Here is a 15,432-nt window from a genome sequence, read left to right as displayed (position 1 = left end):
CATTGACATAGAAGATTTTTCGTCCCCTCCTTTTCCCGAGATTCCCTCTGCCTTTTCAGCTGCTGTGTTTCTCTTGACCACTAAAACAATTTAGGTTTTAAACAATTCAATCCAAGATTTTTTTTTACATAGCTGTGCAACTCTAAGAGCTAGGTGTTTCTAGAAGAATGACAATTTTACTAAGAACACAGTTTGTGATGCAACACTACACAGCTCGAAGGCAGAAGGTGACCGAGCTCTCATGACGTTCCCCTCCTAGTCAGGGTCCCCACTACAAAGCGTTGACTTACCATGATTTGGATTTCTCTTTTGCAGACTTGCAAGTCGTACTCGTTATTGACGTACATCCGCTTCAGGGCACATTTCATCCCATTGTTAGTTCTCACAAGAAACACTATTGCAAATCCACCTGCAGAAAACACAAAGTTATCCCATTCAGTACAAAACAAAAACTTCCCAGTTCTTGCTTCCAACCCTTGTCCCTGCCTCCACCTGCCTTCTGAGTACAGGCAGAAGAGGGAGGGCACTCGGCAGCTGCTAACAGCACCATGGTGGGAGCACCCCTTACATCTCCTTAGCTCCAGAGACTCCAGCTCTGCCTAGACATTTAACATCTCAGTTATAACAAGCAATTACCCTGGTTCTTGTCCTGTCAGACAGTCCTTCATTGCTCCATCAATTTCCATTACGACGCAGAAAGATGAAGTATAAACAGCAACACCGCCTTGGACAGAAATCAGAGCTACAGAGCATCTACTGAATTACTGAAGGCCTGAATTTAAAAGGCTTCCCAACTTTTGAAGCATCTAAGTTGCACAAACCAGCTTTGTAATGTAAGAAACAGAAGAAATCCATCTCCCACACATAGTTTGATATTAGTGCTTTTAAAAGAAGGACAGAACAAGAAAAAAATAATCCATTTTGCGGTCCACCAAGAAATCACCAAGAGTGGTGATTCTATAAAAACTCAGTCACATCCCAAAGAGCTCCCATTTACAGGGTTTGAGCCTTTAAGTGATTGTTACCATATCCCATTCTTTAAAAGCTGCCAGAAACCACCTGATCAACAATAAATACATGATTATATTTGATATGTTTGTACATAATTATTACTAGTGGTTATTTGGCACTCACATAAGCTCCATCCTATCATATAAAATTCAACAAGCAAAACAAACCCCATTTCTGTAAGACTTAGTGTTAAAATATATTGCATTTGACAACACCAGTCTTGCAACAACTGGTGCTTACAAGCTGTTCACAAATCAAAAACAGCCAAGAAGGCCCATTGAAGCTTTTACTAGAATTGGAATTTGTTTTTTACTACGAAAAGACTGAAAAGGAACGAATGAACAGACAACGCTGCTACGTTCGAAGTACAGCCCTCCTCACTGACCAACAAACGGGTTGGGCACTCCAAAGCCCATCTTCCAGAACAAGCATAGAAGAGTTGTGTGCAGATAACGTACGTCCACGCCAGGGCTGCTAAACAGCGATCTCTTAGCCAAGCACTTCATTTTGTACATCATAATTTGTCATGGGAACCAGACCCGCTGGGTTTTCCAGGGAAGCCCCACTGACTTTTTGGAGCAGAGGTAATGCAGAGCTGCCCCAGAGAAACTGCAAAAAGATGTCACTGGTGTGTGGGGAGAGGGAAGTGGGAAGATCTCTATTCAGGTTCTTAAAGAACTGTAACCAGGCTGCAAAATGGATATTCAAATTCAGAAAAATGGGACATGGCCCTGGGACACAGCAAGCCATACACATGCTGCTCAGTCCTGCTAGAGAGGCTTGAAAACCCTTGTAGTTCTGGAGGGCCTAATTTCTTTCCTCAAATTCAGACACAAAAATAACCCTGTCTCTCTCCCTTAAGCTGCTTCAAGTTGAGCATCTCAAATTACACGTCATTTTTAAGAACTCCTAAACCCGCAGCCTTATTGTCCTATCCTGGCCACATTTGCCTCATTCCTGGGGAACAAATCTGCGCATCGCACTGGGCTATCTTTAGCCCAATGGATGTCTATGCTGAAGAAAGCAAGACAGCACGCAACTGATTCCACACACACACACACACACCTTACAGCCTGTAATGGAGCTGTAAGAAATAAGGAACCCATAATCAGCACCACTTTCCCACCTTCTTAAAATATCACACTTTTTAAAATCATCGGAGAGATCAGGTTTGGGCTTATTTTTTTCTGTATAATACTTCTATGGATCACAGAAATCCCAGAGAAAACACTTTTTTAAAAAATTTTTTATTACAGAGTCTCAGTCATCATCAAAATGTTCTGGGAACCACAAGACTTGCGTTTATTTTAAAATGAGAAACTCCGAAGTTGTCCACCAGAAGCTTCCCCTCCTCTCCAAGGGCTCATTTCTCGCAGCTCCTCCTGCCAGGCCCGGAGGCCAGCAGGACACCCTCTCTCTGCTCCCTGTACCACGCTCAGCAGACAGGAACACATGCTGAGCAGCAGCAAAAATAGATCAATTGACACTTTTTTTCTTTTTTTAAAAAACAAAAACCACAGATCCACTAAATTCAAGGACCATCTTGTTCTAAATATTTGCTTCAGCTGAAGTGGGGCTGGCAACTCTTCACACCAACCAAAGATCTCATTAGCAGAGTGTTGTGCAAGGTACCTTTCCTCTACTCTGGATCCTGTACTAATTAACCACTGCACTCCTAGAGCACCCTTACTAGGATATGTACATCATGCAGGTTTTCTTACAAGCAACCAGGGCCAGCTGGCAAAGGAAACCACAGCCTCTGCAACAGAGATAAACCACCCCAACAGCTCAAAGAAAAGAGAAATTAAGAATTAAAAAATGCTTGCTGATACAGGCCTGCAACACCGGCATATTGGGACCTGACAGAAATATGGCCTGGAGCATCTTCCAAGTGGAGCAGCGAGAGCTGCATAGCTCAGGTGGAACTGCTCCCAAGGAGGATGGCTGCAAAGTTTGCCGAGAAGTTGGCGTGCATCTGATGTTCCTACACAAGTCAAAGGAAAATTACCTTCTTGTGTCCTTCTCTTCCTTATCTTCAACTCCTGCAAACTTCAGCTGACACCACCACAAATGGAAGCTGTGCAAAATCATTTAACTTATTTTGCCTGCAAACACACCTACCAATTTGGTTACTTTATTATTAAACTCCCACTGACAGCTGATTAAAGCATGACAATTTTGCTACTAGTAAAAGCAGCACGCTTCTCTCCAGAGAAAACAAGTATTGATTTAATCAGGCTACATACAGCAATTTTTATACAGGAAGCTACAGTAAGTGTCTGTGCTATCTGAGATGCAAGACTTGATGATCCACATCCATTCACGAGAGGATGCCTATGTTTTACTTTCTAAGCAACTATTATGTCCTCTGCTCCAATTGCCTTAGTTAAAATAGGCCATAATATTCCTTCCAAATAACAGTTAACAGCCTAGTGTTTCACTGTACCCGGGATGTAGTCCAGAAAGGCACAGCAACATCAAGAACATCTAACTTCCCTCAGGTAGCCACTGCACATTTTAAAATCTGAGAAGGTGTGAAAAACGCCACCTCAATTTGAATTCCTCAGCATTTATTACACCTTCTGCTGCTAATTGGCTTCAGCACCGCCAGCCTTGCATGCAGAGAGCAGGGCTGCAAAGCACTCAGTAAAACAGCAGGAGGACGAAGGAAGCAGAAAGGGAGAGAGAAGAAGTTCAAACAACAGCAACTGCTTGCTGCATTGCTCAGACACAAACAGCTTCAAGGAAAACAAGACTGAAGTCCGTCTGCAGGACACTTGGAATAATTTTGTGAAGGTCGAGCACCTCCAAACTGGCTTCTGTACTCCCACAGCAACAACTTCCTTGGTAAGCAGCAGGCACAAAAAGCAGCTCACCCCTCAGCAAACTATGACAGAGAGCAGGAGGACCCAGCAGACGGCTGAAATCTTCACCTGGCAGCATCAGAGAGCCCCGGGCAGCGTGGCTGCTCAGCACAGCCCAGGAAGGCACCAAGCGATCAAGCACCCGGACCACAGCCCACACTGCCTTGGGAAGACTTTGAATGGACTTCAGAGTTTTCTCTCACCTACCACACACTCCGTGGAAGAGGGAATTGTTCGCAGAAGCTGATGGGCATCCTCTCCTGCGGGTTGCAGCGGTGAGGCCAGGCGCTGCCCAGCTCCTGCTGGCTGCCGGGGAGACCTGCTCACTGCTGCGCTGAACACGCACGTTTTGCTTACGCCACTCACGCAGCACGTAACTGAACTCCGATGTTTTTCAGAACAACATTAAAACTAGTACATTTGAGCTACTATCTTGTGAACTCCCCACTGTTTATCCCTTCCCTTTGCACGCTACCTAGCTGCACCACCACCACCCCAGCTGCCTCAGCTCCCAGAGCCTCAGACCACAACCAGCTTCTTCCTGGTTTATCCCAGTCCAACCCCCAATTTTGCTAAATCTGGACAAAGATGAAAGGAAATAGATCAGAGGCAAATTGACAAGCACTTATTATGAAGCACCACCAGATGCACATTACAGGAACATTAAACTTCTATTCTCAGTGACCAGCAAGCAAGACAACCCCTTCAACAGGCAGAAATTGCCAGCTGTAATGCAACGCGCCAGCTCCAGTACAACACAGACACGCCAGGATTTGTGTCCAAGCTAGACAAGGTCAGCTCAGCTGCCAAGGTCACCTCTGCTGCCTCCGGTGAAGCCAAAGAGCTGTGCTGCACATGGCCATGGTCACACAACAGCACAGCTTGGAAGCAAAGTAACCCAGGCACTAGGAACATCCCCACGTCTTCCCAGGTAGAGCCATTTTCCAGTACAGGTATGGAAAAGGAAAGGCAAGGGTCTAATTTGCACTTTGGATGCAATACAGCAAATAAATTCAGAGAGAAGAACAAAAAAATAAGCCTGAGAGTCAGTTCAGAGGACAGTTTTCCATCACATTCCCAAACAAGTGCCTGTGACTAAGAGTTATAAAGGAAATGAAACTTTTCCTGCAGAAGGCAGCAGAAGCTAAAATAAAGCACTCATTCTAAGAGACAAAAAGTTATTTACGTGCCCCTCTTAAGGCGTGCTAACACTGTTGGGCAGGCAGTACACAGTCAGTATTGCAATCACTGTCAGCTCAGAGCCGGCAACAGCCGCAGGTACCTTGGGAAACATCGCTGCCGGCCGCGCTTCAGCCCGCACCTGCCACCACAGCAGCACGGGCACGCGGCTGTCTCACCATGCGCTCCTCGCCTGACTGTTGCTACTAACTGGTTCTAGGATAAGCTGAAAAAAAAAAGGGGAAGCTCCAATTATCCCCGGTCAATACAGATGCCAGAGCATTTTTCCATGCAGGCTTGTGTCAGCGTACTGGCTGGTTTCCAGCACCGGCTGTCATATTTTCTGCACTTCTGTAATTTCAGCAGGATGCAGAACTCTTCACAGCTAGGCAAGCACTTCTAAACTAGGTAAAACCAGCTGCAAAAGCTGCACGTGATCCCCTCTCTTAGCTCCTCACGGGAGTGGAGCGAGGTAACAAGATAGCATTGCTGCATTTAAGTAATTCAAGCATACTGGACTAAAAGCTCCCGCAACCAGCGAGCCACAGCAGCCAGCAACGCCTATCTGAAAACAAGCGCAAGATGTTACTTCCAAGCAAGCTGCACAAACTAATCCTATGGTGAGGAAAACCAGAGAAATTCGTTGCTCTCTCCATCACCCTTTTGTGATAGGCTTTTCCAGAGCTGCCTTTCACTGGTGGACACAGATCAGCCGAGCTCAGTGAGTGCTGCTGGAGCGGACAGCTGTAGCACTGGACACTGCCCCACTTACCCTGATGAACACGACTGCCCTCTGGCACAGCCTGCGTCTGCTGGACAAACAGATTCACCTTGTCCTTGTCTGTCTGGAACAACACTGCTGGTGATGGTGGGGAAAGCCATCAGAAATGGTTTGTCCCCAGGGCCCCCTCCTACCAGCACCGTTACTGTATCTCCACACACAACTGCTTACCCAGCTGTTGGAGCTCCATTAAGTTCTGCTGCTCCGCCGTCTCTCGCACCCCTTCAGGTAACTACCTCAACAGCAGAGGAGGAACAAGGCAGTACCGCTGCTAGATTTTGTGCCTGTCAGACAACAGGCCCCCACAGTAAACCTCATCGCATTCATGCTGAGCCAAAAGACAGCACCTGTAACCGAGAGGAACCCTCTGCAGCTGACAGCGTTGGAAGCACCAATTCAACAGATCTCTTCACCGGGGTTAATCGGAGCCCAGGAGACTGGTCGGACTCTGCCCCGGACACATGAAGTGAAAGCAGGTGAGATTTCACAGAGCACACAGGACCAAAGCCCCTTTCACTAGTCACTGGTGAAGCACACGGCATTTTCCACGTTGCCCTGCTATGCTGATCCACCACCAGGAGCCATCAGATAGCTGCAAAACCAGAAATAGCTTCCCCCAAACACAATCGGGCAGGACACCTTTTTACAATCCACGCTGAATGTGCCTCCCAAAGACGTGAAGACAGCAACACGACATGTAGCATGATGATCTCCTACATGCACGTTTGAGCTCTGCAATAACAGCTAAAAACATCTCCATGGCACAGATAAGCATTCCCTGCACAAACAGCTCAAAGTTTTGTCTTAGATCACCACCTTTATCTCTTTCCAAGGCCATGCTCGATAATCCCAAAGCAGAAAGGTTTGAGAAGGAAGAATTACCCCTCTTTTCAGTTAAGGCAGGCAAGTCAGCAGGCCTGAAGGAGCCAACTATCACACCATTAATTCCACCTCTAAAAATCACTGCTTCATTTTGAATATTCTCCACTGCCCTTCTACAAACAAATTAACAATATCAGGAACTGTGGGAGTTCCAGATAAACGTCCTGGTTGCCACTAAAAACTTTACTCTTCAAGGGTGGAATTCTTTTCTGAGCAGGACAAACAGTGCATGTGGTTTTCCACCAAACTGTTTCCAGTGTTTTAGCTCTATCTCATCCACCTCAAAGCTCTGTGTTCAGGACTGCCCACGGTGCTTTAGTATTGAAGATAAAGGGACAGCCAAGTGCTTTGCAGATGTCCCCAACAACTGTCCCAGGAAAATTTCATCTCCAGGGACGGCCAGCAAGGCACTTTAAGCCCTGATTATGCTAGCAGACACTTCATTTTAAGTGCTTTGCCGAACCAGGCACAAAGTCACTCCTTATTTGCACAATCCAAATACTTATCGATTCTAACCAATCAAGAATTATGTCATATTTTGCCTTATCTCACAAACCAGAAGAACTTCCTTGGCATTTACTTTTCTAAGTACAAGAGGCAGGCTCAATATCCCCCTGCCCCCCGGTCAGGATGCTGTGATCCGGTTACAGGAAAACCGTACTGACTCCCTTTGATTAGGGTGTTTCCAACCTCACCATTCCCAAAGAATTACTAAAATACAGTTCCCAGCACTTCTTTTTCCATGGTTGCAGCCACAACACACAGATACAGCGTTACCCATCACTGGACATCATCACTTGGCAACCCCAGAGCCATTTTCTCTTTGCTGCTGTACTGAGAAAGCCACCCTGCACGCCTCCAACACCTCTCTTCACCTGGGATAGCATGCTGCTGTTTAACACAGCAGATGTTTTTCTCCATTTGTATATACACAGCAGTCATTCTTGATTACAAAGCACCAAAATACCAGGGCATCATTTCCATGGACAAAGACAGCTTCAGCAAACCTTCACTTTGGAATCACTTATCCTTCACTATAAACAAAAAAGGCCAAGAAAAATAGTTTGGACAAAGTTAGGCAATACCACCATCTGTAATTATTTTAAGACAACAGCCAAGTTCAGCCAACACTAGCATCAAGCTCTGCAAGCACATCAGGGAAAAGCACTCCAAGGTACCAGTACTTCTCTCCTGCAGCTCTCAGGGCTAGTTTTCAAGAATGAAAGGTCTCGGTTCTCCCCACCTATAAAACAAGGATGAAGACGGACAAGTGACTCGTCTGTATGACAAGATGAAAAAAAACACAAGGTCCCCTAGAATACTCTCCTGAGACACACATTAGGGGTGCTGAGCTGCAGAGACAGTCAGAGAAACCTCCCATTACTTCTAGAAAGAATCAAATCTGTGTGACAAGCTCCGCTGTCAAAAGGAGACTCACCCAGCACCGCCTGTAGAAGGCACCACACTCGATCCCAAGAACACGGCGATAACGGGGAGGAAAGCCTAGGAAACAGTCCCTTACTGATCATGTCTTGTGTGATCTTGCATTATCCTCCACACGTATTTGCAAATTTATCTTTACACAGGCTTTTAATTTTAACTGTAGTTCCACTACTCAACTGTGTTAGGCACTACTTTTGTCAGTATTAATCTGCACTACTATATGTTCCGCTATCTTTTATTCCACTCTTTCATTGCCCAGCAGAAGGGTATTAAAATAGGTATCATCTCAAATACCATTTTTCCCCTTCTGATGCAACTTCTCCATCAGTTCTGAGTTCTTTGTTTCCAGGACAGGATACTTCACCCCAAAATAAGTTTTGTGTTCCAATATTACCTGTTTTTATTTTAAAATCCTCCCATGAACTGGGATCAGTATTGTGAAGTGTTCTGCTCTTGATACATAAAAGGGAATCGGAACAGTCGGGGTACACTGCACATTATTCTCCTCCTTTATAAATCATCTACAATGCCCTTAGAGTTACAGAGAGATGCCAGCATTAACACCTTTAAATAAATAATAAAAAACAAAAAAACAACAACAACAACAAACACATAACCACCCCCTCAGGACTTGTTTTTAAAGTCTTTCAAGGTTTAGTTAAGAAGCCACAGTGATGAGGCAGGCTTTGTGCTGGGGCAGTAATACTCAAGATCACTGCTGTATCACTGGGCAAAGAAAGTCCAGAAGACACTCATAAATCCCACATTCGCTGAGTTCAACCTGGAATGTTCTCTCTGCTCCCACTTCCCTGAGACGGAGACCGTCAGAAACACAAGCAATTTGCAAATAAGTCTTCTTTGCCTTACGTCACGGCCTTTTACAGTACTAATGTAGGAGAGCCTAGGATTAACAAAAAAGGTAAAAAAAATTAGTACCTGGGCAAAGAACACATAAGTCAGTATAAGAACACACGGGTTATGGCAGCAGTAGAAAGCAAAGGCGTGCTTACACAGCTCCCATCACACATCTGCCTTGCAGACAAGAGCCCTGGGGGCCATCTCCAGCAAGCAGATTCGTGCTGTAAGATTTGTTTTGGCCCCTCCAGGTGTCCAACCAGAGAAAGGGCAGAAAAGACCCCGCAGACTACAGCCACTTGTGGTAAGGCGGTGACATTGGCCTGCTCACCATCTCCTCCCAGCCGCCGCTGGGAAACCACTGCCGGCACACGCAGCAGCACCCCGGGGTGCTCCTTTGGTTTTCCTTCCTCAGACAGCTGAGGCCTTTGACCTCGCCTGGCTTCTAGGAGCAGATTCGGATACCAGCAGAGTTGGCAACATCAATCCTTTCAGATACAGGCCTTCCAGGGCACACCCTCAAACCTACACTCCCTTCTTCTCTGCAAACAATGCACTTCAGCAGGGTTTTCGCAGGAGAGCTGCATACCTGCTAAACAGACCTACGCTGCCTACAAGACAGAACAACCCCCTGATATCCGATACACAGCTCAAGTCAATTGGCTCAGCAGGTCCTACAACACCCCCAGTGTTGTTCTCACCGTCATCCTAGCGGGACTGGACTGAAGTTCACCCAGAAACCCCTCTCAATACCCCTTGGGTATGGCACAACATGTTACTAACAGGAAGACACGTTTGCAGAGGTTTCCTGGTTCTGCCACAAATCCCAAAGGGCCCTGACTCTAGACAAGAATCCAGTCTTAAAAGTGAACATTAAATCTGTTACTCACAAGCTTTCTTCAGTCTGGTTTAAGATTAACCACTGATACAGTCCAACGGTGTTTCCTACACCCTCTGCTTTTCCAGGAGACAGTAGGAGTTAATTTGCTACTATAAGTCTGCAGGCAAAGGGCATTTCAGTTTTCCCTGCGCAAGGACTTCAGACTTGCTGCAGTTAAGCAGATAACCGCAGGATCACTAGGGTGGCCCCAAATATTCTCTTTTTTTATGGTCATCTCCACCTAAGCAGCATCCAAAACAGTGAGCACTTGAGGCCGTCAAACTTCTTTCTAGCGGTTTCACGGCTTTACGACTAACATAAGTTTGCATAAAAAGAGGATTTTATTCTTGCCCCAGTGAGAACCAGAGAAGTTGAATGCAGGTAGGCCAACAATTACAAGATTAATGGACAAGGTAGGCTGCCGCCAACATTCATTTCACCGTCTCCAAATTGCAACAGGATCAGAGAATGGGTGGAAGGAACCTTAAAGATCATTTAACTCCAACCCCCCTGCCATGGGCAGGGACACCTCCCACTAGATCAGGTTGCCCAAAGCCCCCTCCAGCCTGGCCTTGAGCAATTCCAGGGATGGGACATCCACAGCTTCTCTGTTACAGCACCACAACCCTCAGAGGAAATAATTTCTTCCTTATATCTAATCTAAACCCGCTCTCTTTTAGTTTAAAGCCATTACTCCTTCTGCTGTCACCACAGTCCCTGACAAGAGTCCCTCCCCAGCCTTCCTGCAGCCCCCTTTAGGCACTGGCAGGCTGCTCTAAGGTCTCCCCAGAGCCTTCTCTTCTCCAGGCTGGACAACCCCATCTCCCTCAGCCTGTCTCCATCGGAGGTGCTGCAGCCCCTTGATCATCCTTGTGGCCTCCTCCGGACTCCTTCTAATACTTCCATGTCCTTCTTGTGCTGGGGGCCCCAGAGCTGAGCACAGGGCTCCAGGTGGGATCTCACGAGAGCAACACAGAGAGGGACAATCCCCTTCCTCCCTCCCCTGCTGCCCACACTGCTTTTGGTGCAGCCCAGGACATGGTTGGCTTTCTGGGCTGCAAGCACACATTTCTGGTTCATGTAAAGCTTCTCATCAACCAGCACACCCAGGTCCTTCTCCTCAGGGCTGCTCTCAATCCATTCTCCGCCCAGCCTGTGCTTGTACTTGGGAATGTCCAGGTCCAGATGCAGGACCTTGCACTTGGCCTTGTTGGACCTCATGAGATTCGCACAGGCCCACCTCGAGGCCTGTCCAGGTCCCTCTGGATGACATCCCTTCCCTCCAGCATGTCGACCACACCACCCAGCTTGGTGTCATTGGCAGACTTGCTGAGGGTGCGCTTAATTTCACTGTCCACATCACTGACAAAGATGTTAAACAGCACCGGTCCCAGTACTGACCCCTGAGGAACACCACTCGTTACTGAGCTCCACCTGGACATTGAGCTGTCGACCACAACCCTTGGAGTGCGACCCTCCAGCCAATTCCTTACCCACCAAGTAGTCCATCCATTGAATCCATGCCTCTCCAATTTAGAGACAAGGATATCATGGGGGACAGTGTCAAATGCTTTGCACAAGTCCAGGTAGATGATGTCAGTTGTTCCTCCTCTATCTACCAATGCTGTAACCCCGCCATGGAAGACCACCAGATTTGTCAGGCACGATGTGCCCTTAGTGAAGCCATGCTGGCTGTCACCAATCACCTCCTTATTTTCCATGTGCCTTAGCAGAGTTTCCAGGAGGATCTGCTCCATGATCTTGCCAGGCACAGAGGTGAGACTGGCTGGCCTGTAGTTCCCTGGCCTTCCTTTCTTCCTTTTTTAAAATGGGCATTATGTTTCCCCTTGAAAGTCAGCAGGAACTTCACCAGACTCCCACGACTTCTCAAATATGATGGATGGTGGCTTAGCAACTACATCCACCAGTTCCCTCAGGACCCACGGATGTATCTCATCAGGCCCAACTGATGTCTGCACCTTCAGGTTCCTTGGATGGTCTTGATCCTGATCTTCCCCTACACCGCACAGTTCATCATTCTCCCAGTCCCTGCCCTTGCCTTCTGGGGCCTGGGCCATGTGGCTGGAGCTCTTGCTGGTAAAGACTGAGGCAAAAAAGTCAGTCTTCACGGACTTGTAATTTTTTCCACTTACCAAGAAGCTGGTAAGCAACATAGGCCTGCCCCAGCAGAACAAGAAGGCCCTAGGTCACCGCACCACACCGGCACGGGATCGCACCCGACTCAGCCTCCTGCTCGGAGGCAGGGCTGGCAATGCCAGCAGCCACTCCTGACCGCCCGTCTAACCCCCTCTTTAACCACTCTATTTACACATTCTCCGCATGCTTCTGAGCAGTTTATTCCCGGGGTGCTGTTACCATCACCACCAAGAAGTCTCACCAAGCTCTCCACTGACTTGATTTCAACCCCAGCTTCTTACCCGACACTCCGCAGACATTAACAACCTACTGCCAGCCTTTTCTGCAGGACACCTGCGAAGCTGGAGGTATGGTACCCAGCAGGTCTCTTCTGGATTACCTAGCACGAAGACTAAAGACATGAAGCAGTGCTGGTTGTACTAACGCTCTCCTTTGTGTTTGTATTTCGATGGTTTATTACTACACGTTGAAGTGTCATTCCTCGTGACACTTGGGGTTTGGGATTTAATTAATACCCATGACTCACTCTCCCACCCAGTTCCACAATCCTTTGGTTGCATTAGGGTGTTTACATGATATTTTACATCCGTATAAGTGAAGATCCTTCACCCTCAGGTTGCGCACACAGAAAACACATAGCCTATCCTAGAGTCACAGGCTTGCATCATGTCTCAGGAGTACATGAATGTAATTGGTGTTTGTTTCCCACGATCCAGGCTACAAAATTAGGATTCTCTTTACTTAGGCTAAGCTGCATCAACCAATTGCAAGCTCAAGCACAAAGTAGTGATATGGTGTGCTCAGTTACCAGCTGAAACAGAACAGGCTGGCAGAGAAAAATCCACAGCCCTACATTTGACTTAAACAATTTTCTTAAGGTGGCCGTGAAAACAGAGGGGTGAAACACGGGACACCGCACAGAAAACAGAACAAGCAGTAAGTAGTCTCTGTAGAACCAGGAAGGCCAGGCTCCTTTAACTCCAAGCAGCATGCGTGTGCCTGTGTTTTAAACACAAGAGTTCAGTTCTGAACAAAAACAAAACAAAAACCCTTATCCACTGCCAACAGACTCCCCAGCTGAGAAAAGCAGATAATGCTAAACTAAACAGGTCTATTCTCAGCTGAGATTTGCTACCCCAAAGGAAATAACAAGCTTTAGGGTTTTTTGTTTGTTTGTTTATTGAAACAAAACAAAACAAAGAAAGTCACTTGACTTATGCAAAAGCACAACCATGCTAAGTTTAAGGGACTACTTCAACCTAAAAGGCCTGCCCCTGCATCTCCTAGTTGCTTTTGGCTGGTGAGAACAGCATTTGGAACAAGCTATTAAGGTGACCTCTGTGTATTAGGAATATGGACCACTCGTCTCTGCATACTACTGTTGGGGTTCTCCTTCATCTCAAGGCCTCTAAAACACAGAGAACCAAGGCCCATCATCTGTGCAGGCCTAGTAGCTATGAAGCAAATGAGATGGTGGAAAAAGTAATGCAGTACCTTTCACACAGGAGCAGAGCCTGTGAAGCTCCCCATGCTCCTTTCCGAGAGGAAGGATACAGCTCTGGGAGTTTAACCTTAGGATATTCATCTACACAGGAAAGCAGTCCTGGGACATCAAGGTAAATTCCCAGTTCACCTGGTTTATATTTATATCAACACCAGTTCTGAGCAGAGCAGGTCCCGAACTCACATTCAGCCTTGTGTTTCACACAACCTGTGGCAGGCAGGAGAACTGCACATGCCAGTGCTGGAGCTCCGGGTCTCAAGGCTCAGGCATCAGGCTCTGCACTCTCCCACCACTGATAAGCATTTCAAGCAGCAAGAAATACTCCACAAAGCTCACATTCCAGCTAGAGACAATTTGGTCTCTGCAAAGTAATGGTGTGCATATGAGCAATACAGTCTGCATGTTTTATCCAAACATTCAAAACAAGAGGAGCTTCCGCTGCTGGCCAGAGAGAATCTCTTCAGCAGCTTCGTGCTAAGCAAATTCACTGGACTCGGAGAGCCCAGCATCTGCATCAGCTTCGTGTCAGGTACAAAATGGAACTGCTGCACGGCTGATGCAGTGGGTGGGGGAAAGGGGGAAAAAAAGCAGCGAGGATCCCTCCAGGGTCACGCACATCCATTAGGCAACAGGCACCAGCAAGGCAAAGAACTGCAAAGCCCGAGATGTGCAGCCAGAGCCCCGTGATTTAAAGACTCCTCTCATTGCCCAGGACAGCAGTTCTCTCAGCTCCAGCTGCAGCATTACTTAACATCTAGTCTTTAAATACCACCAGACAAACTTTAATAGAGCATCTAACATATTTAACGTAGCAAAGGACTTCTCCCAAGGTAAAACAAAGGCTTAAGCTCACGTAGAGCTGATGGGCCGGATTCTCAGCAAGAGTAAAGCAGAGACTTAGTTAGCCCTACATAGACTTACCATAGCTGAGAATCCTAATGTGATTATCTAATATTACCAACATAATTATAGGGCTCTCGCTTAGATATTATTGCTGCAATAACTAGGCCATGACAAGACAGATTTAGATGTACAGGCTCCACCCTCCTTCTGGGTGCTTTTTACGTGGAATGTCATAGTTAATGTTAGCGTGGCGGTCACGGCCAGCAGTGTCTACAATAAATTGTGCAGAACGATACAACCAGAAACGTTACCCAATGCAGAACAGAAACACAGTATTTACCTCTCCTAAGTTTAGGAAAACATGACTGGTTCTCTAGGGTTTGTTGGGAATTTTAGGGTGAACTTTAACACAAACAGCCACAAAACATTTAAATTGCAGGCATTTTCAGTGCGTTGATGACATGGCAAAAACTTAAGCGCCTCTCCCTCACTTCTCTGGGGTTTATTTTGATGGGCCTGATTTAAAACAGTTGAGCTTCATCTCTCCATATTTTCAGGGCCTTATCTCACGACAGGTCTTCAAGATCCACCCCTCTCCCCAAGATGACACTCCCTCGGCTCCTGGCAGCTCTATGGAGAAGGTGAGAAAAGGAACCTGTAAGTCACAAGGCAGCAGAGAAAGGAGGGAAGGGGAAGGTGGGAAATAGGAAAGGAAATTAATCTCTGTCAAGCCTGAAATAATCACTGGGCAAGAATCATCCTGTACGTTAAGTGCATTCCCTTTTAAAAAGTTCTAGTCCAAGGCCTACAATAGCTTCTCACACTACTCATCCTCCAAGAATACAGCTCTCAGCCTGAACACCTTGATTTAGGGGTATTAAATATTATGAAATTGCTATTACAAATATTGTAACAAATAGCTCACTAAAGGAATTAGAATTGCATTAGGCTTCAAAACAGGAAGCAAGTTCAGATATTCATACGGATAGATTTGCTAGGCATGTGTGCTGCTTTACAGTCTTGTACTTTCGTT

General features: G+C 46.6%; 2 protein-coding genes across 13 annotated transcripts in view; one reads left to right on the top strand and one right to left on the bottom strand.

Moving 5' to 3' along the window:
• Positions 1-15,432, top strand: part of VAMP8 (vesicle associated membrane protein 8) — a 500,499-nt gene that overhangs the window by 135,015 nt on the left and 350,052 nt on the right. The gene's annotated exons all lie outside the window — the stretch shown is intronic.
• AAK1 (AP2 associated kinase 1) overlaps positions 1-15,432 on the bottom strand; it is a 90,066-nt gene that overhangs the window by 61,851 nt on the left and 12,783 nt on the right. For 11 of the 12 annotated variants that reach the window (XM_083812074.1, XM_083812078.1, XM_083812079.1 and 8 more), the window contains exon 3: positions 291-409. In XM_083812074.1, the coding sequence (XP_083668200.1) occupies positions 291-409 (119 nt within the window). Of the gene's footprint in view, positions 1-290; positions 410-6,006; positions 15,030-15,432 lie in introns of all 12 variants that reach the window. The other variant, XM_083812080.1, reaches the window with a different exon arrangement.

Source organism: Anser anser, assembly GCF_964211835.1.
Source record: "Anser anser genome assembly, chromosome: 26".
Classification (NCBI taxonomy): domain Eukaryota; kingdom Metazoa; phylum Chordata; class Aves; order Anseriformes; family Anatidae; genus Anser; species Anser anser.
Note: the sequence above shows the minus strand (reverse complement) of the source record. Positions and strands in the feature narration are given on the sequence as shown.